The sequence below is a fragment of the Diadema antillarum genome, unplaced genomic scaffold (genome assembly GCF_040938485.1).
Source record: "Diadema antillarum isolate AM-2024a unplaced genomic scaffold, OU_Dant_1.0 scf00000015, whole genome shotgun sequence".
In the NCBI taxonomy this organism is placed as follows: Eukaryota; Metazoa; Echinodermata; class Echinoidea; order Diadematoida; family Diadematidae; genus Diadema; species Diadema antillarum.
Window position 1 is genome coordinate 1129667 of NW_027270904.1, and position 20601 is coordinate 1150267.

Here is a 20601-nt window from a genome sequence, read left to right on the forward strand (position 1 = left end):
CCTGGCTGATTGAGGGCTTTTAACCCCATGATTAAACAATCTCAAATCTACTATCCTCATCCCCTTGGATATTGAACTGTATATTTGATAAAAAGGAAAAGAAATAACTTAAGACATTGCAGAATGATCCCTGCACGTGCTGGTGCATGGAGTAGGCCTATAGATCTGATACAAGTTTTATCCATTTAATTTTTATAATTCCAGCAGAATTTGATTAAAGTTGTAATGAGCAACATGGACCTCAGGAATACCCACGCACACAGCTTGCGACCTGTTTTCAAATTTGCAACACCTACGTCTGCCATCCTCTGCATACTCTGCTTGTCCATCCATGGTACGTCTGCTCTGCTGCCCCCTAGGATGGCTCTTGATATAATGACCGGAGACCACCTCTCCCTCCAGCCATACGTCAAGGGGGCTGTCTCCTCCCAGTGTCAGAATGACCTGCGGGAGATGTTTACAATGGGCACTGAAAACCTCATGAAAGGTAACCCTGTTCAATATTACTAATTTATCTTTATCCAAGAGTTTTATTTGAAAGCAAGAAATTAAATACATTTTAAACAAATATATCAGAAAGAAGGAACCAGCGGGAATCAAACCTGTCATCTACTGCCTTTGCAGCAACACTACCACCCAGATGCTACCACCAGGCTATCCCTGGTTGCCAACAGTGACACAATGAACTTGGAACAAATACCCAGAAACCTGTAGATGACAGGTTTGATTCCAGCTACTTCCTATTTTTCTGACTTGTTTGTTAAAAATGTACAATCAGCAGTTGCAATCTTACAAATTTCATTTGTACAGAAGGAGACAAATTGAAGAAAACTCAAACCCTAAAGAATTTCACTTGAAAAATAAGAACCAATGTGCAGTATATTACATGTGTACCCTTTTTTTCTCAAGTGTGATTCTTGCCTAATTATCAAAGCGAGCTTATGTTACAAAATTTGTTGTGTGGTATTGCTCATTATTTCTCTGTGTCACACTCATTCCAGTGACTAGAAGATGACATCCGAACTCTTCTTTCAAATGATTGTAGGTTGTATTTTGATAATTTACAGAACTCTGTCCACAGACAAACAAAAACAAAAACAAACAAAAAGGAAATGTGTTCAGGTAGGGTCTTCTGTGTTCATTTGTCCAGTTGTCGACTCGATTGGCAAGCCTGCAGCTGGGATGGTGGCGGGAGACTTCGTCTGGCTTGGCCATTTTGATGAGTGCTCTGCCATTGAAGGATTTCGGTACTGTCTAAGCACACTCAAACTCAATATATCTGTGACTACTGTTGCACATGTGGTGAGTAGAAATTGTTCTGTTTTACATACTGTTGGAGTTAGTGCTCCTGGGCCCTGTTTTATCAAAAGATATTTATTGATTTTAAATTTCATTAACACACTGGCTGCCATAGACTTATCATAGAAATTAACTTTATTATCAATTTTAACTCAATCATAAAATCTGGGCCCTGTTTTATGAAGAATTAAAATTGATTATATGGTTGATTTCAACTGTAAGTCTATGGCAGCTTGTATGTTAAGGAAATTTAAAATTGATTACCGGGTATATCTTTTGATAAAACAGGGCCCAGGTAGTATCAGATCTAGGTTTTTATCTTGGAGGAATTCAAAAATATATGTCCTTCAACTAAATAAGCATTTGCATGAACTTGAATATGAAATGAGTCTTTAACAAGAGATTGAAAGGTTTTTATGGCATTAATTTTACATCTGTTATAGATACACTTGTTCATTTATAAAGTGTTTCAATTTGTAATTCAGTCCTACATTGTATATTTGAATTTTAGAACAGGGTGAGATATTTTAATCACCACATAGATATCTATTCGAGGTACATGTAGGGTTTGGAGGTGGGGGGGGGGGGGGGTGATATACCAGTTGCTTGAATTGAAAATGGCAGCTAGCTGGCATATTTGTCTCCTTGCCATTATGCAGCATGTGTTTAGCAAACACGCTACCAGACATCTAACAATTTATGAGCTGCATTATGACTTGCATGAAATGGCCAAATACGGACTTTAACCCCTGCTATTGTTCAGAGGAAAGGATCATGTGACCTTCCCTTGAGGCATCACCACGTGGTTGTTTGTATGGTGTCAGAAATGTACACAAATGTACACCATCTTCCCTGGTATGAGCGCACAACATAATTGTAGGGTGTTCATGTGTATGTGTGTGTGTGTGTGCTTGGCTGATTGCTTTACGGCCCGTGTCAACAAGAATTTTTTTTTTTATAAAATCTGCAACAGACCAAGAGAGGTCCTAAAACTGCAGTTGAGTACAGGAGGGAGTTCAATTTACCAAGAGTGAAACTTCTTGATTATGAAATACATGTATACACATGATACCATTATCATACATGCATTATACATATATGCATATACACACATACATACATGCATGTATACATACAGACAGACAGTACATTTATGTATATACAAACACATACATATCAAACCACAACTTTGACTCATAAACAGTAATTGCAATACGAGAGAGAGAGAGAGAGAGGGGGGGGGGGGAGGGAGTGAAGTTTGGTATGCACTGAAGTTATGACAGAAGGATACTAGTGTACACATTTAAGTTTGATTTCCTCAATTATACATGTATTTGTGGTCATATGTTTTGTATGTTTTTGTTTAATATTGACCGTTCAATTACAACATGTCGTATTCATCCTTTTTGGTGATAGGCTCCAGTGCTTTCCTGGGGTCTGTGCATTCCAGAATCTTGCTCTGATTTAGATGTACTCTCATCACTGGAGTCCCTCCTAGGTGAGCTAATTATCTTTAAAAGATTCGGAAACTTTGTTTTCCAAGCCTTATATGTATTAGATTACTTATGTGATATATATTTTATCCCCTTTATTCCAAAAGTATGCATTATTCAATGATAGATCCATAAAACATGAGAGATTGATACTCTATTAGGATATATTAGTGTGGCATCATACTTGAGGAATTGACTTTCATTGAGACTCATCTGAGATAGGTAGAGATTTGTCATTGCTGGTCCACCACTCCGGAAGCCTTGATGTTACAATAAATCGTTGAGGATGGGCTTATTTTGCTGTAACACACATTTCCCATAGACACCTGCCTGAGTATACTGGGGACTCGTCCTCATTGGGTTAAGTTGTCTTAAAGGGATAAAACATTGTTCTAAGAAGGGTTCAAAATTCATCTTCCACCATTTGAAATTTGCCCTGCAATACATCAAAAGGGTCTACCAAAAAACTTGTCTTGCTGATGTGATATGGCAGAATGATAGATGTTTGGGAGCATTTTGAGATAAAAAAAATTAAAATACCTTTGAATGTAGTTCACTACTTTTATTTGTGAATGAATAATCTAGTGCACCCCCCCCCCCAAAAAAAAAGCAATATGTTTAGCAATTGAACAAAACAAAATTGAAATCATCCAAATACAATATGAAAAGTTGAAAGTGGTGACAAGAGTATACAGAATGATGCATCAACAAGTAAAAACACAGATGTACGACAGAATCAAAGCTTTAAGTCCATTGAACTAATCAAGCATTGAAATGTCAAATAACCATCTATTCCAATAGCCATTCTTGCAAATACTGGTCCGTTCCTTTCATACGTATCTGGGATGTGAATCTGTTCAATGCTGTATGGAAAGCTCCATTTTGTTTTTTTATTTTCATTTTCATTTTTTTTTCTTTGCAGCTGAAGTGCAAGCCCCTTTCGACATATCTGTTGTGACTGCTACAAATGTGGTGTGTGCAGAAGATCCACCTGCTCCGTATGATGGCGGCTTCATTGTTACAGTGTAAGTGATGCAAGGAAAAAGCATGGATGGCAACTTACTATCTTCAGACTTGCTTAACCCGTTGAGGATGGTTTGATTTTTCCCATAGACACCTGCCCGAGTATACTGGGGACTCGTCCTCAATGGGGTAACAGTCTTCCGATACATAAATCCTGACGGTCTGAATATATGTGTTTGATGTATTTGCGGCGTACATTTTGATATTCTAAAAAAGAAACGAAAAAAAAATTGCATATTAGGCCTATATGTATTTGCTGTATAGAGTTTGGGAGAGTCCCAAATATGAGAAGATTTTGACACCACAAAAAAAAAAAAAAAACCCTCCTCTACATTTACTGTTTCCTACAGACTATTGTTGGGACTCATTGGTTTATTGATGATAATGGGTGCCCTGCTAGATAAGACGCTGAAGTCGGTTGATTACAAACCCACGGCCACGTCACAGAAAGTTGTCGTCAATTACCGCGCTGGGACTTCTGGCACCAACGTGCACCAGAGGGCGACAGATTCCGGCGCAGAGTTCAGTCCTGGTAGCGATGCCGACCTCGGAGTGCCCGAACAGGTGGAGCAGAAGGAAGTACCAACAGGTGAAGACTGCAGAGATTTTTTGCTAATCCAGTCAGAAATTGTTCAGCTCACCTGAGCCAAAGTGAGCTAATATGATCATTCATTTTATTAGTCAATTCACTGTTTCATCTTATTCTTGAAAAACATAACCTGCTCCCTTGGCGGAGGTAATGGTGATGAATAGTCTCATTTTCACTAAACTTGGCAGGTAGCATCGCCTGGGTGAGAAAATATATTCCTGTGATATTTACACAAATTGGAACCACTTGACAGTGTGCAGCGTTGCTTATATGTAATTGTGACATCACATGTCTTGCATTACCATTGTTTTTGAGTGCACATTTTGCAACAATAATCACTAAATGAGATCAATGGCAATTTCTTCAAGCTCTGTATGATATCCTTCAACTCTATCACACTTATTCTATACAACTGTCATGAAAGTCTTTTGAAAGTTGTGAAAGACACAAATGGCTCTCCATTGAAATTTTTGTTGCTCACTGAGGGCCTCTGTCAAATTCGTAGTACTTTTAACATTTCGTTTTGAAATTTGTGCTTGTCTTCTTGAAGAATGCGCCCGGGCGTGGCATCAGTTTCTGCTAAGCTTTGCCGTCAACCTCAACCTGTCTAAGCTTATGAACGCCAAGACCTCCGATAGCAGTATCAGCTGTCTGAACGGGATTAGGGTCATCAGTATGTCATGGGTCATTCTCGGTCACACAGCATCTTTCGTCCTCGGCACACCCGTTGTCGGTGAGAATTCCCCCTTGTTTGGATTTCTTTCTTTGTCAAGTGTGACAATAACCTGAAGACTTCAAGTTTTATATGGCATTAAAGAGATTGTTTGAAGGCATTTGAATGATTTTCACTTGTGGGACAGGTCATCTTGGAACTGAAACAATATATAGATATTTATCTGTTCAGATGTGATATATCTTTATAAGTTTTATAGAAATGATTGACTGGGCAACCAGACACCAAATTGTACAGATACCACTTCTTTTCTTTTTTTTTTCTTTTCCTAGAACTAGGTTGATTAAGAAAGACAATTTCAATAAGTGACACATAAAAATCATGGCATGGTCATGATCTAAATCATCATTATGTAAAGCGCAATTTTGTCATGAATTAGTAGCATTCCAGTAACAACAACCAATCAAGTTGCACTTCTGAATAGTCCAAAACAAGTCAAAGAAAGGATGGAAAATCCTCATGAAGAATAAGGAGAAGAGCTGCAAGCACAACAAAGAGTTTTGTCTCTTTATCAAGTAAGATAAACTGAAGTTTGCAGGTGAACATTCAAATAATTTCCTGCTTCACATATGCATGGATTTTTGCAACCATTTGATCTCCACTTCAGTTGTCAATCTGATGGCAAGTACCATACAGGCCAGAGCTACGCTACTATAATTTTTGTAGGATTATCCAGTAGAGAAGATCTATGCTTGTTTGCTTAATATGAAAATGGTGCTATCTCTTTCCAAACAGGTAACCCCCTAAATATGCTGAATGCCTTTTCTGGCTTTGGCTTCCAGGCGATTGGTAATGCTTTCTTTTCGGTGGATTCATTCTTTTTTCTCAGGTAATCCATTGTCAGGTATTGCAATTCACATTACAGTATTCAAAATGTTGTTGTGTGAACTTCCTTGTATGTCTACTGTATTCAACATACTTCAAATTTGAAGATCTCTCTCTTTTGATAAGAAACCTTCATGCAAAAGTCTGCACTGACTGCACCATGAATATATTACTTCAGGAGTAGGATATCATATATTATTGAACATGTTCAGTGTGAAATCGACACAACCGTATTATCTACAATTCTCCTACAACCAGCTCTTATTGATCAGCTTTTGCTCTGTAGTCTTTACTCAATTATTATGCGAGAAAAGAAATTGTCATCAGAGGCGAAGGATCTATAGAATAAATGATGATTTTGTGAAATAATATTTCAGTTAATACCTTACCTTACAACTCTTTGCAGTGATTTTACTCATACATTAGAAAGAGAGAGAGAGAGAGAAAGAGAAATAGACAGAGAATGATGACGGTCATTTTGGGGTTAAAGTAAATTTTAAGAGAAAAGACTTGTTATGCATTACACTGAGAGTTTTAAGAAGAAGGTTTGGCATTATTTTCAACATGTTCTTGTCAGTGTTTTTTTTTTTAATGGACACTTTTATCACTCAAAGAGTTTAATGCTTGCTAAGCCTAATAAACTATGTCATGTCGTATGTCTCTCTTGTTCTCAGTGGCTTACTTGTGGCTTACCTAACGCTAGGGAGAATGGCCAAGACCAATGGACACATTCCGTGGCTTTGGTTTTATGTTCATCGTTACTGGAGGTGAGCATTTGCAAGAGGGCAGATTAGAATGAAGCCGCTACTAATATGTGCTGCATCATGTGTGGTTTTTGTCGAGCCCACCGTAGGTGTGGGGAGACTAAGGGATCGCCTGCGGCATCTGTCTGTCCGTCGTCTGTCCGTGACGCTACAAAAACTTGAATAACTCTCTACTGAGGACTTCAATTTCAATCAAACTTGAAAGGAAGAGTGGATATACAAAGTTACACATTTTACCAAACAGGAAGGTCACCTCAAGGTCAAAGGTCACAGGCAGAGGTCAATGAACTTTAGGGCCCAATGTTAAGTTTTTACGGCACATTTTGATTATGACTCATAACTTTTGATCCCTTTGTCCGTTTGTGACCAAACTTAGATGGTAGATGTCCCTTGGGGATTTGAAGGTCACCACAAGGTGAAAGGTCACAGAAAGGGGTCAACGACTTTTAGGGCCCAATGTTAAGTTTTTACGGCGCATTTCGATTATGGCTCATAACTTTTGATCCCTTTGTGCGTTTGTAACCAAACTTGGATGGTAGATGTCCCTGGTGAGTTGAAGGTCATCACAAGGTCAAAGGTCACAGACAGGGGTCAATGAACTTTTAGGGCCTAATGTTAAGTTTTTATGGCGCGTTTCGATTATGGCTCATAACTTTTAATCCCTTTGTCCGTTTGTGACCAAACTTGGATGGTAAATGTCCCTTGGGGATTTGAAGGTCACCACAAGGTCAAAGGTCATAGGCGGGTCAATGAACTTCCAGGAGTTAGAAAAACATTAATTTCTTCTACGCAAATGGGCGAGACACAATTTGGCACTTGCCTTTTTCATCAAGTTCTGAATATGATTTGCTTGTATCATTTGATTGAAACCGCTCCCATTTGAAAATGAAATGGATGGGAATTTTAGGTGTATGTGAGAATCTTGATTCAATAACTGCATCAGCTGATGAAACATCAAGGGTTTATGAATATGAATATATTCTAGTTTCCAAACTGATATTTTCACGCTGCTTTACACGGTGTTGCGACAAGTGAAAGTTTTCTAAACTTTAGAGATATGAAACTGATGAATGATTAGACTGTGATTCAACTATTATCCTCCTGGAACCAAAGTTTCAAAGTGTTTTTTCTGCAACTATTTCATTACTTGTTTTTTTTATATTAGAGAAAGATTGAATAGATCTCTTTGAATTCATTAAATATTCACGAACCAGATATAAATCTTAGCAATTTGCCAGTTGAGAGAGAAACAGAAACTTTTATTTTCTAATATGTATTGCAAGTTTAAAGAATTAGATATGTAGGCTCTGACTACTGTGCAACAGAAAGCAACAATCACACCATAGACAACAAATTATTCAAATATATATATTTTTAAATTTTACCTTATCAAGCGATTGTACTGAATGGTTAAAAACTAAAAAGGTACAGCATGAAAACACATAGATATGGTTTCTGGAATGGGATAGGTTAACAAAAAGTCACTTATTTCTTCCTTAATTCTTACTTGCTTCAGACTGACCCCAGCACTGGTCATGACTATGCTGATTCAGATGTACATACGGCCCCACCTGGGCAGTGGACCAATCTGGCAGGTCCAGGTCCAAGATGTTTACTGCCCCAAGGAATGGTGGACCAACGTTCTCTACATCAACAACTTTGTAGGCTCGGGCGCGGTGAGTGGAATAAAGCCATGCAACTTTTAAGTCAAGTGCTTCATACCTTTACCATGACAGGACCGCAAGCTTAAATTCCTATTGATATTGCAAGTGAACATTATTGCCTAGGAGACTGAGTGAATTTAATACCTTTGTGTGCTTAATACAGATTGGCACAGAAAACCCCCATAGCATTGCATATATACCAGACCTCCCAACTGTACTGAATTTGGAGGAAAGAATATGAATTTCGACCATTCCCAGCTCTTGAATTGTTTCAACAAGAGTTTCCTATTTCCTGGATGATTTTACTACACACTCCTATGGGAACTGCTCTTTCTTTCCTACTTTTGAGCCAAATCATCCCTATTTTTCAGTTAGAAAGGTTGGGAGGTCTGATATACTGTCCAAATTTCCAGGCACAGAAAGGGTTAAGTACTTTGACAGGCAATGCACTGCTCAAGTTCACATTTCTGGTGTGCTCAGATGAAGCCAATCTATCTTTTTCCATCCAATACTGTAAAAGTGGAAATTTTTGTGATGTTGAAAGTTTTGCACATTTCATGCAACGAGAAGCGAGCGCGAAAATAAAAGCACGCAAATGTTTTTGCATGCCACATGTTCCAGTACTAGATGTCTTGATTCCGTGGAATTAAAAACACGCAAAAGTCATCTGAGACGGCCAAGCACGAAAAATATCCACTTTTACAGTAGTTCAGGTATTTATGAATGTGCAAACAAGTTGGACAAATTGTTGGCAGAGAACAATTTTGTCACATATCGAATATGTTAAGAGCATCATTAAATGTTTTTCAGCATGACAAGATTTACATTTCTGTTTTCTTTCCTTTAAGATATATGTTGTGTCATTCCATATATGTATTCTGATGATAGTCAACTCACATTACATTTTCTTTGCTGCAAATCTGTATTTAGTTGTTTGTGATTCAAAAGCAGTTGTAACCAGCATTGTATTGTCTTAGCTTTTCTCATTATTAGCAGCAAGAGCTCATCCATCTCTCCTTTGATATTCCCCTTTAAAAGATGCTCTAGCTCCATGAATAGTTCACATTTCACAAACCATCAGTGCTTTAGTGTAGTCCCATCAAATGTGCATGCTTCATCACCTCTGATCAGAATGGCATTAGAGGTCTGTCAACATGTTCCCTGGCTGCTGCAGTGGCATTTGCTAATAGTCCGATGATTTGACCTGACAGGTTTGAGATCTAGACAGTTTACCTTATTGTAGCAATCCCACGCAGTCCCTCATACGAACCTGGGTGGTTGAATTATTATTGGGATTACATGATCCATATTTATTGACAGTTAGTTGCAGGACCTTGGTGCGGCTTGGCATGAAGAACACAAGCCAAGCAATGTCCCAATTATGGAATGAATCATAGTAAGAGTTGATTATTGGTCTTAAGGGTGTTTAATAAATCCTTGAACTTCACATACTATGTTATACCTCTTCCAATTCATTCTCATCTTTGTCTTTTACAGAGTTGACTGCATTCTCTAAAATACTTTCTTCCAAACTATTTTGTTATGGCTGGTTCTTTCATTGTGGGCTTTCCTAAATCTTTAATCAAAATTTAACGTGTGGGGTTTGTACACTAATGGATTTTATGGTTAGTCTGGAAGACCCAGTGAACGTTCTAATGAAACTTTATCTCAAAGAAAATCTCTTTGTCTGTCTTCTGTCCGAAATTAATATTTATTCATCTCTCATCAATTTTCATGTGATGTAGTGGAATACTGCACAAATCAACCCCAAAATTATGGTACTCTGACATTTAACCTATCATATCTCGAGATAGCACTCTTGTGGGTTGGTAATCTTGTTATGCTACAGTAACAATTCGGTGAAGCATACTACTGTATAAGCTGTTATTTTCGCGAGGGTTTAATTTTCGCGAATCTCAGTTTGACCGCGAATTTAAAAACACATGAAAATGTCACCATTATGCTAAGGTAGTAGTGCCTTATGTAGGCCACTGTGTCAATTCACGAAAACAACATCTCTCGAAAATGTCCGTGACCTAATTCGCGAAAATATCTGTACGTGAAAATAACAGCGTATACAGTATGTCAATCAGGCTTAGTCCATTGAGCTTGGGTTCAAATAACTCATGTATCATCAGTCTCTACACTTTCCTCGTTGGGTCCAAGAGATGGTGCTTCACCTCTTATTATTGCCACTGCACTGGATGTTATTGTGATAGTTTGCGACGAAGCACCCAACATCAGACAAAACATCCCGACTGTAATCTTGATCCAAAGCTTACCCGAGCATAATATTGCCATCTGAATTCATTTACAGCAGGGGGGCACTGCACACCGAAAATAATTGTGCATGCATGAATGCAGCAAGCCAGCGCACATCCTTGAGTACAGATACCAAATACACTGCACCAACATGACAGCCACAAAAGCACATTCAGGACAAAATAATTTCCAAAGAAGCTTACTCCTTCCATGTAACACCAAACCACTTTACTGAGATAACTCTTTTGTGATCTGAAAATAATCATGCCAAGTTGGAAATTTGCCAGTGTTACTTACTTCATGATCACTGCCTTTTTTATTTATGTGTGTTTTAACTTTGTTTTAATAGTGTTTTGATAACTGTCATTCATGTGTGTTTCCCATACTCGCCTTATCATCTGACAATCAGCTCATCTCCCACCGAGATATGATTCCTGTGTATATCATATATTTCATCGGCATTGTTTTTATTAACGTGTTCCAACCCTGTGAGTTTTATTTCTCATCAGTGCACTTAAAACCAGTGATGTGAGATGGTTTAGGTTTTCACAGTGGTTCATCATTGATGCACTCTTGATAATTTGTTGGTACTGCACAGACTGTTCTTCAGCTGTGAATTCTATTTTGATTTTATGTCAGCATATTTCCTTATCTTTTAGCCACTATATCATTCTCTTTTCTTGCTGTCCCCTGCTTCCCTTTTGTTTACTTGGATACAACTGCATGATTTGACAGGCATTCTTATTCGTGTGTGAAGTCATATCATGCACTGTTCCACATTCCCATCTGCATATCATGGTGCTGAGATACGCATGGATGCAGTTCTTGTTTAGAAACAGACTGGGCCCCATTTCATAAAAGGTTGATATAATACAACTCTTGCTGGAACAGCAATTGTCATGGCAATGACAGGAATCCAGCTTCCTGATTGGCTGTTGCTATGGGAAGTTACCATTCCAGCAAGAGATGCCAGCCTAACATTGATTATGAAATGTGGCCCTGTATTCACTACCCAATGCAGGTTTGAAAAGTGAGAGACCATTGATCACAGGAAGCTGTCCCAGAAAGTTCTTGTTATACTCCAAAGTCAACATCTACCTTAGATAACACAAATGAACCTGCTTTCTAGACTTGTGCAATATTCCTGTTCTATGAAGAAGAAGACAATGAATGACCTTTAGATTCTGTGCATCATGATATAAGTACTTGACGTATCTTTTTTTTTTTTTTTTTTTTGGGGGGTGGTATTTGAACTGTAGAGGATATCTTCAAAATTATTACCTCCGCCAAGGGAGGAGGTTATATTTTCATTACCGTTGGTTTGTTGGTTTGTTTGTTTGTTAGTTAGTTTGTCCCTGTGCAAAATAACTCAAAAAGTATAGTTAACAGATTGGGACGAAACTTGCAGGGAAGGTCTAGAATGATACAAACAGATGATTAAATTTTGGTAGTGATCAGATAATTTTGGGGGAATTTATGAGGGATTTTTGATATTTTGGCAGGTAGGGTCAATGAACTTGGGAGTTCAAGCTGCCCATTTTTTAGGTTTTCATATGTGCACTAAAGTGCATGCTCCACTTTCTGCTAGGGCGAGGTGCGCCGCGCAGCTGAAGGTTTATGACGTAACAAAGGGTTCTACAGATATTGGGAAATCGGGCATGGGTGGAAATCACTGATCTCTATGGAAGAGCTTTTCCCCAATAGTAGAGAGGAGAAAAATCTCTTTGGGAAGAGCAAGATCATCGATGGAAGGTAGCTGCTTGGCGGAGGTCAGCGCTCTCAGAGTGCTTTTCTACTTATTGTTATTATTAATTCCAAATTGTGTCATGCCATATATTTACCAAAATGATATGAATTCCTACATATTATGTATTCATGGGAAAAACAATCATCAAAACTTTCATGTTAATAGTTGTCAATGTTCTTGACACCCTTTTTGACACTTTTAAAGTGATTTTTGTTTTTGTTACATTTTTGATACTCTTCTTAGCGGAAGATTGAGTCATTCCTTAGCTATCCATTACATTTCAAATGTTGACTCCTTTAAAGTTGCCCTCAAGACTCATTTGTTCATAACTGCTTTCTGCAAAAATTGTACATTATGTGTGTATATATATATTTTTTTTTTCATCATTATTGTTTCTTTCATTGTCACATAACATGTGCGTGTAATGATTTTTCTTTGTCACTAATATTCACTTTTCCCTGTATTATTCTGATTATCATTATCATCATTATTATTATTATTATGATTAGTAGTAGTAGTAGTAGTGGTAGTAGTAGTAGTAGCTATTTTACTGCATTACACTAAACTGCATTACGATTTAGGTTAAAGATTTACAGAGATCTGAATGGCTTTTCTTATAAGAAGATTTGTGAGCAAGGTATACATTATTGATCCTTCCAACCACTATGGCTTTGATAGATAATGAATGAAAATATAAAACATGTAATGACTGAATGAAGACATTCACATTTGTATACAGTGGACTCTCGTTATAAGGAAGTCTTCAGGATTCGCACTTTTCTTTTTTTATATCGAAATTTTGTTTTTAACTGAACATGTAAACATTAAAAAAACATAGAGCCAATTATGCTGTGGCCTGAATGTTTATTTTGTTGTAACAGGAATTTGTTATAACCGTGTTCGTTATAACAGGAGTACACTCTAGCTCTTTCATGATATATCTATTAAGTTTATACCCACATTTTCTTCTGTTAAGATTCCAAAGACAACCTGAGATCTTACTGTACATTTCTTAGAGCTCTTCCCTGACTTACCAACATTCCATGAGTATTGTATCTGTATCAAACCTCTGGTCCTGCAAGCTCTTGGACTGCATCCATAATCTTTATCATTTGTATACTACACAGATGCTTTTGAACAAGACTGAGTGTAAGTAATGAAATGTTTTAATATCTCACTGTCCAGTGTATAGGATGGGTGTGGTATCTGGCCAATGATATGCAGTTCTTCATCATCAGCCCCTTTCTCCTGATTCTCCTCTATCGGTGAGATTTTCTCCTTATTCTTTTTTATGAATCATTTGGTATTTTTGGCAAGCAATAACTTTGGGCAAATCTTTTTGCTAGGAGAGGGTTGGTAGGGATAGTAAGGTATGGGCTGAAAGTAATGAAGTTGATGTTTTTCTTTTACAATGTCATTCCTTCAAGAACAAAAAATAAAAACAAACCAACAAACCAACAAAATGAAACTGATAAAAGTACAATCTTGGAAACTGTAGGCCTACATCATTGAGGAACACCTACTTTGCAAAGATGGGAATGATCAAAAGCCCCCAACCACCACCACCACCACCACCACCATCATTACCGGTACTACCACCATGACCACTATCACCACTATCACCACCACCACCATTACCAGCACCCTCCCCATTACCAACACCCTCCACTATAAATTTCTCTCACCACCGTCACCACCACCACCACCTCACAGCCACGACCTCACCACCACCACCACCATTACCAACACCACCTCCACCATTTCCACCATTTCTACCACCACCTCACCACCACCACCACCACTATTTCTACCACCACCACAATGGCCACTACTACCACCATCACCACAATCACTACCATCACCACTATTACTACCATCACCACCATCTCAAAGCCATGACCTCACCAGCACCACCACAATCACCACCACCACCATCACTACTTTTGCCACCACACCATCACCACTACTACCACCAATGCTGCCACACCATCACAATCACCACCGCAACCACAACCACCACCATTTATCCAGCTCAATTATGCTACTCTATTCACTGATATCAATTTATTCTCTTTGCTATATGTACATTATCCTTTGACCATCAGGAAGCCAGTTCTTGGATTCCTCTGTCTGGCGGCCCTCTCTTCGGTCAGTGTCATTGTCACAGGTATCATCATGGCAGTCTACCGCTATGAAGCCGTCTTGATGTAAGACATCCCAAACAGTGGTCTTACGTATCTCTTTTGAAATACTTTACAATAGGAAATGACAGTGTAGTTTCCGTTACTTTTATGTTTATATTATTAGCTACTGTTGTGCATCTAAGCTTTAGAAGAAGGACCTAGTAGTGTGTGATAAACAGGCCAAGCATTTACCATATGTGATTGATGGAAAATTTGTGAAATGATGGATACAATCAGGTGTTGGAATTTAGATCTATATGTAGACATAGATCTTCTCCATTATGGAAGGATGTTTTGTTTTGTTTTTTTTTTTTTTCCTTATATGCATGATCAGGAAAAATTACTCCATGCTTGGCTTTCCTTTTCTATATGGCATAAAAAATGGTGTTACCTCCAAATAGTCATGAAACCATACAGCTAGTTTGTCATAGCAATGGGATTAGGATAGAAATTTTGGAAAACATTAATAGTCTTAATTCTACTTGGTTGCATCAAATGACATACTTCCTTCATCGTTTTGCATCACATGTATTTGGAGTAAATTATCTCTGCGGTGCAAATTCTGTGTGAAGAGTTTTCCACTTGTGCACTCTGCGAGTGACCAGTGATAGTCGGGAATATGATTTATAATGTACAATGATTCACAATTGATGGGACCACAACAACAACAAAATCATCTGGATATAGACAGACTTAGAGGTTATGTAGCTAATACATTTGTTTTGTTTGTACAAAAGAAACCAACTCATTACTGCAAAGCATTTGTGGCGTGGTCTTGCCATTCTCCACAGGGATATACTGAATCCGAATTTCAACATGCAGCATCCATTTCAGACGACGATCTACAGCAAGCCGTACTGCCGCATCGCCCCCTATCTGGTTGGCATGGCAATGGGATACTTCCTGGAGAAGTACAGAAACCGAGATCTGAAGATTCACCCCGTATGTATACAGCAGGCAGCAGTTCATTGAGCTTCACATCGACACAACTTTTAAGATGGTCATTGCTGAGAAACCAGAGCAAAAGCATTGTTTTGGACAAATTGATTGTTATATACACTGTCAGGAATTGAGCACTGGTTGTGAATTGAGCACTGGTTGTTACAGGCAAATGAAACCCAAATGATATATGTGAATTGAGTTTATGCAGAAATATTAGTAGGATACAGCAGTGAAGTTTGAGGAAAATCAGACTATTTTACCCCTGCCTTCTGAAAGAGACAAGGCAAGTGCTGTTTTATTGTGCTAGAAAAATGAAAATATATTCAACTCTGTTGATATTTTCTTAATATTGTTGTCCAACTGTGACATCACAAATTGCTGTGGTCCTCTTATCCAGCAATGCCTGTACTGAAACTTTAAAAATTCATACCGTTTGATTAGATTATCTGATTTTCCTAAACTTCACTGATGTGTTCTGCTAATATTTTTTCATGCACACAATCCACATACCAGGTACATGTTTGGAATTCATTCCTATGTATATTACCTTGTAGAAGCCAAAACAAATTGTGATAAAATCAGAAGAAGTCAGGAATGTGATATGTAAGGTAGACAGATTACAATGTAATGTTTTTCCTCTTCTGGAAGTAGATACATAATGTAAATTTTATCTATTTACAAGTAGGACGATAGCGTGGAGGGTAATATGAGTGGTTTTCTGTGAGCAGGACTATCTTTTTGTTGGTCAGCGAAAGGACAGTTGATTGGATGGAATAGTTTGTAAATATGTTAGATTCTGTTTGATTCTCCTTGGATAGTATGCACCCACTACAGCAAATTTATCTCGAGCAGAAGGTGTTGGATTCATGGCCTGATGTGATAAATCGGTAGATGGAATTGCATGAGGCAAATCTCTCGTTTGAAGAAGCTACACCCCTGTAGGCAATGCCAATGTATATCTTGGCAATCAAGGACTTAAAAACCAAAGATATAAAACACCTGTTTCTTGACCCTGGCCTAATCTAAGCATCAGTCACCGCCACGGGGGGGGGGGGGGGGGGGCACCCGCGAGAGGAGGAGATTGTTTTGGTTTTGGCATGGGCTATGTAGCTCCATGGTGCGTGTGTGTGTCGACAAACTTCTACAATGCTCTCCTTCTTATTCCTGTATTTTCGTTATTTATGGGTCAAATTTTTTCGTTCGAAATTCAAAACGGATGACTTTAGAATTTCTCAATAGAATATAAAATCTAAAACTTTAGAAAGAATAGAGAAAATTGAGTGCACTTTGAGTGGTCTGCCACAGGGAGATATCCTTATCATGCTCTTACATAATATGACAGCTGTTGCAGTCATTAAACCCTGGCTTGGCCTCCAGGTTTGCCACGCCTGAGTAGAAAGTTATTTTGCAGTGGGCAAATACATCTACTCCCACTTCTCTAACAAGGAATCGTTAGGGGGGTATAGCACCCCATCAGCTTCGTTTGGCAATGGGGTCTCGCCTCAAACGGGGGTTTGACGGCATGGTTTGAAAAGATTCAAATTTAGTCTGATAGTGTTCACATTTGAATAGTCTATGCACCTCTTTCCCAGATACTGGTGGTGGTAGGCTGGATGGCTGCTACAGCGCTTGGTATGGCGCTGGTGTACGGGCTGTACGGGTACTTCCACAACCACCCAGCCACGGTGTCCGGCAGTGCTGCCTACATGGCCCTGTGTAGGCTGGGCTGGTCGGCCTGCCTCTGCTGGGTGGTCTTTGCCTGCAGGTTTGGCTATGCAGGTGCGTATCCTCACGTCCCCTCATACCTCCTGGTCAAGAATGTTATCATATCTCAGTCTCTCAAAACAGGGTTTGCAGTTTGCATAATAATAATTGTCATCAGTGTCTACTTCTTGTTATGTATGGTATGATGTTATATTGGATTGTTGGGCATATGGACAAGCAAGGATTAAAGGCCATTGTTTACCCTATCATGAAACTGTTTTCTTATGATATGATATTGTTAAATTCACATGAGGTCTTGGCTAAGTTAACCTCACTTACAGTCTAGATATTTCAACATTCAAAAGCTAAGAAAATTCATTTTGCTCTACTGGTTCACTCAGAAGAATCTTTAGATAGGAAACTAAACTTCTTTTACCTTACACTTCAGCACTGTTTTTTTTTTTTTTTGTCACTTTGTTTAGTCTACTCTGAAAGCTATGTCATGGGTGTTTGATCCTATAAATAGAATGGTGAAAACAATGCAGACCTACATGCTGACCGAAACATCAAGATCATGTTGGTCCTTATAAAGATGACACATCCAAGAAAGAATACATATATGTATATGTACCATAAAACCACCCACCAGATACCAAGTGTATATGGACTGCATGGGATTCTCAGGAGAATCTAAAGGTGCTTTTCCGACATTACTCCAGTTCTTGAAAGTCTTTACTGGCTACCAAAGTCTACAAGAATAGAATTTAAAATTCTGTTCCACACATAAAAAAGCAGGAGGCCTACAATTTTTGGCTCCATGAGACTTGCAAAATCTTGTCTCAGAAGATGTTCCTAGCAGAAATACCTGCTCTAGCACTAGTAAACACTTAACAGTCCAAAGAATTATCTCAACTCTTAGAGCCTAAGGCGTTTATTTCTGCAGCCTCATCTTTTTGGAATGCTCATTTACTGAGGATCCAGTTGGCAGGTTCAAAGAAACATTTAGAAAGAATCCGAAGTCTTATAATCATATTATGTTGTTTTATTCATGGTATAATTCATTATGTCCTTCTGTGCCTCAGAATGGGTTTCTAGATTGATTGGGTGCACGTCACGAGACAGATACCTTCAAGTCATACAGCCCATGAGTCATAAAGCCCATAAGTCATACAGCCCATGAGTTATACAGCTCACAAGTCATACAGCTCACGAGTTCGACACTAAGCCAACAAGGTCCTCGAAGCCGACACATTAAGCCCCCAGTTGTATCTCTCAAACTCATGGGCTGTTTTTACCTAGTGTCAAACTCGTGGGCTTTCCTTGCCTAGTGTCGAACTCGTGGGCCGTATGACTCATGGGCCTGTTTTCAATGCCGAACTTGTTGGCTGTATGACTCATGGGCGTCGGTCTCGTGAGATGACCCTAATTGATTGATGGCACGTTACAAATGCTTATCTTGAACTGTTACACCAAGAGGCTTTCATACATTCGTTGCAAACTTGCAACCCTTCACAGGATGGGTGAATGATTTCCTGTCCTGGGAGCTGTGGATACCAATGAGTCGGGTCACCTACGGAGCGTACCTCCTCCATCCCATCATCATATCAACCTTCCAGTCCAATTACCGTAACACCTACTACCTCTCCATGTACACACTGGTAAGAAGACTGTAGGCTGCTGTTGGAAGCGAGCCACAGATATCTGTGCCTCCAGTGTGTGTTTGTGTGTCGTGGTCAAGTTATCATTTGAATGTGATGTATGTGTACACTGCACTCCTGTTATAATGAACACAGTTACGACGAAATTTCGGATACAACAAAGTAAAATTCAGGGCCAAAAATCATGATCTAGATATCTTCATACACTTTATTTATTTATTTATTATAATTTTTTTTTTTGATAGAACAAAATTTTGATATAACGAAAGAAAACTGCTGGTCCCAAGGACTGTCATTATAATGGGAGTCCCTGGTACTTAATTCTGAGCCATGTAGCATAAAAGCTGAAAGCACAGATAAGTCAGAAAACAGACATAAGTCAATGAATACTCAATTCTGATTGATGGACACCTGACTTACGGTTGATTGCATTGATGCAACACGGCTCTAGATTTACAAATCATTCTGAGACAGTATCAGTAGTGAGGAGCAGAAGCAGCATTTCAGCCAAAATATTTCCTGACTGAAGCAGGTTTGGCTCCTTGATTGTGTGGTGAAAATGAAAATGTACCTGGTACAAGATTTGTTTCGGAGAATTTATGGTGAACTTGGGCAGGGTTCCTTCTTATATGTAGTTCCTGATTAATTGGGCAGATATGTTCCATGAATTTCAATAATTGCTTATGCTGCTGTTCATGTCTTAGTTCCCTTTTCCTTGAGGATACAAAAAAAAATGTTTCATGACATTTGCTTCTGTGACATTTGCTCCCATGAAATATCTGCATGCTAAAGCCAGACATAAATTCTACCCACAAACATAACCCTCACCCTAATGTAATCCTCACATCAAACTAAACCTAGAACCCTAGCACTACCCTAACTCTGAGTTCTTGGAGAAAATAAGACTGGAGTAATTGTCGCTGGAGCAAATGTTGTCACCGAAAAAAAAACCCAAAACAAAACAAAACAAAGCAAAACACATCCTACTTACTCAATACTGTGCTACATTTTCCTCTCAAAATGTTTAGTGATTATCTTACTGTGACTTTATCTCACCCCCCCCCCTCCCCCCCCCCCCCCCCCCCCCCCCCCCCCCCAACAGGCCTTTGAATTTACAGGAATATTTGTTCTGGCGTACTGTGGAGCAGTCCTGATGGGGCTATTCATCGAGTTCCCGATGGCAAACCTGGAAAAGATGATTATTCCCTCTGGCCAGAAGAATGCAAACTAAAGCCATTGTAGTTTGTCTATGGAGTGAATGGATGGATGACATATTGGACAACAGAATTGCCAGAGAGAAACCAAGGAACTAATCATTGCCTTTCACATCTCTTCATGTTTATAATCATTGCTGGATACCCATTCAATCATTCTCAAGTGATAATTGACATGTTTTTGCAATTTTCCTGCCATCTCATTTTCTTTACAATGTACATGTACCTCTTCTATATCTTATTTTGCTGCCATAGCAAGATTGTAGAGAAGTCGTGGAAATGATAATTTTTACATATCCAACATTGTGTATTATGTAGTAGAATTTATATTAGGCCTCATTCATAGAATTGATACGACAGAGTTTGTTCAGAAAATGTGTGTTGACAGTTTTGTTATGCCAATTATGTCTCAAATAATTATGTGGTCTTTAAAACATTTTTAATAAATAAACCAATAGTTACCAATAATTGAAGATTACTGATATGCTGCCCCAGAATGCA

At 38.6% G+C, this 20601-nt stretch overlaps 1 protein-coding gene across 1 annotated transcript; it reads left to right on the forward strand.

Moving 5' to 3' along the window:
* Positions 1-234: 234 nt before the first annotated feature.
* On the forward strand, positions 235-20358 carry LOC139724232 (nose resistant to fluoxetine protein 6-like). Its single transcript, XM_071635379.1, has 15 exons — positions 235-487; positions 1151-1302; positions 2716-2797; positions 3715-3817; positions 4166-4404; positions 4955-5137; positions 5873-5966; positions 6637-6729; positions 8243-8402; positions 13585-13664; positions 14505-14606; positions 15374-15524; positions 17117-17303; positions 18744-18886; positions 19989-20358. Exons 1-15 carry the CDS (start codon positions 235-237, stop codon positions 20115-20117), a joined length of 2151 nt encoding a protein of 716 aa, XP_071491480.1. The 3' UTR covers positions 20118-20358.
* Positions 20359-20601: the final 243 nt, after the last annotated feature.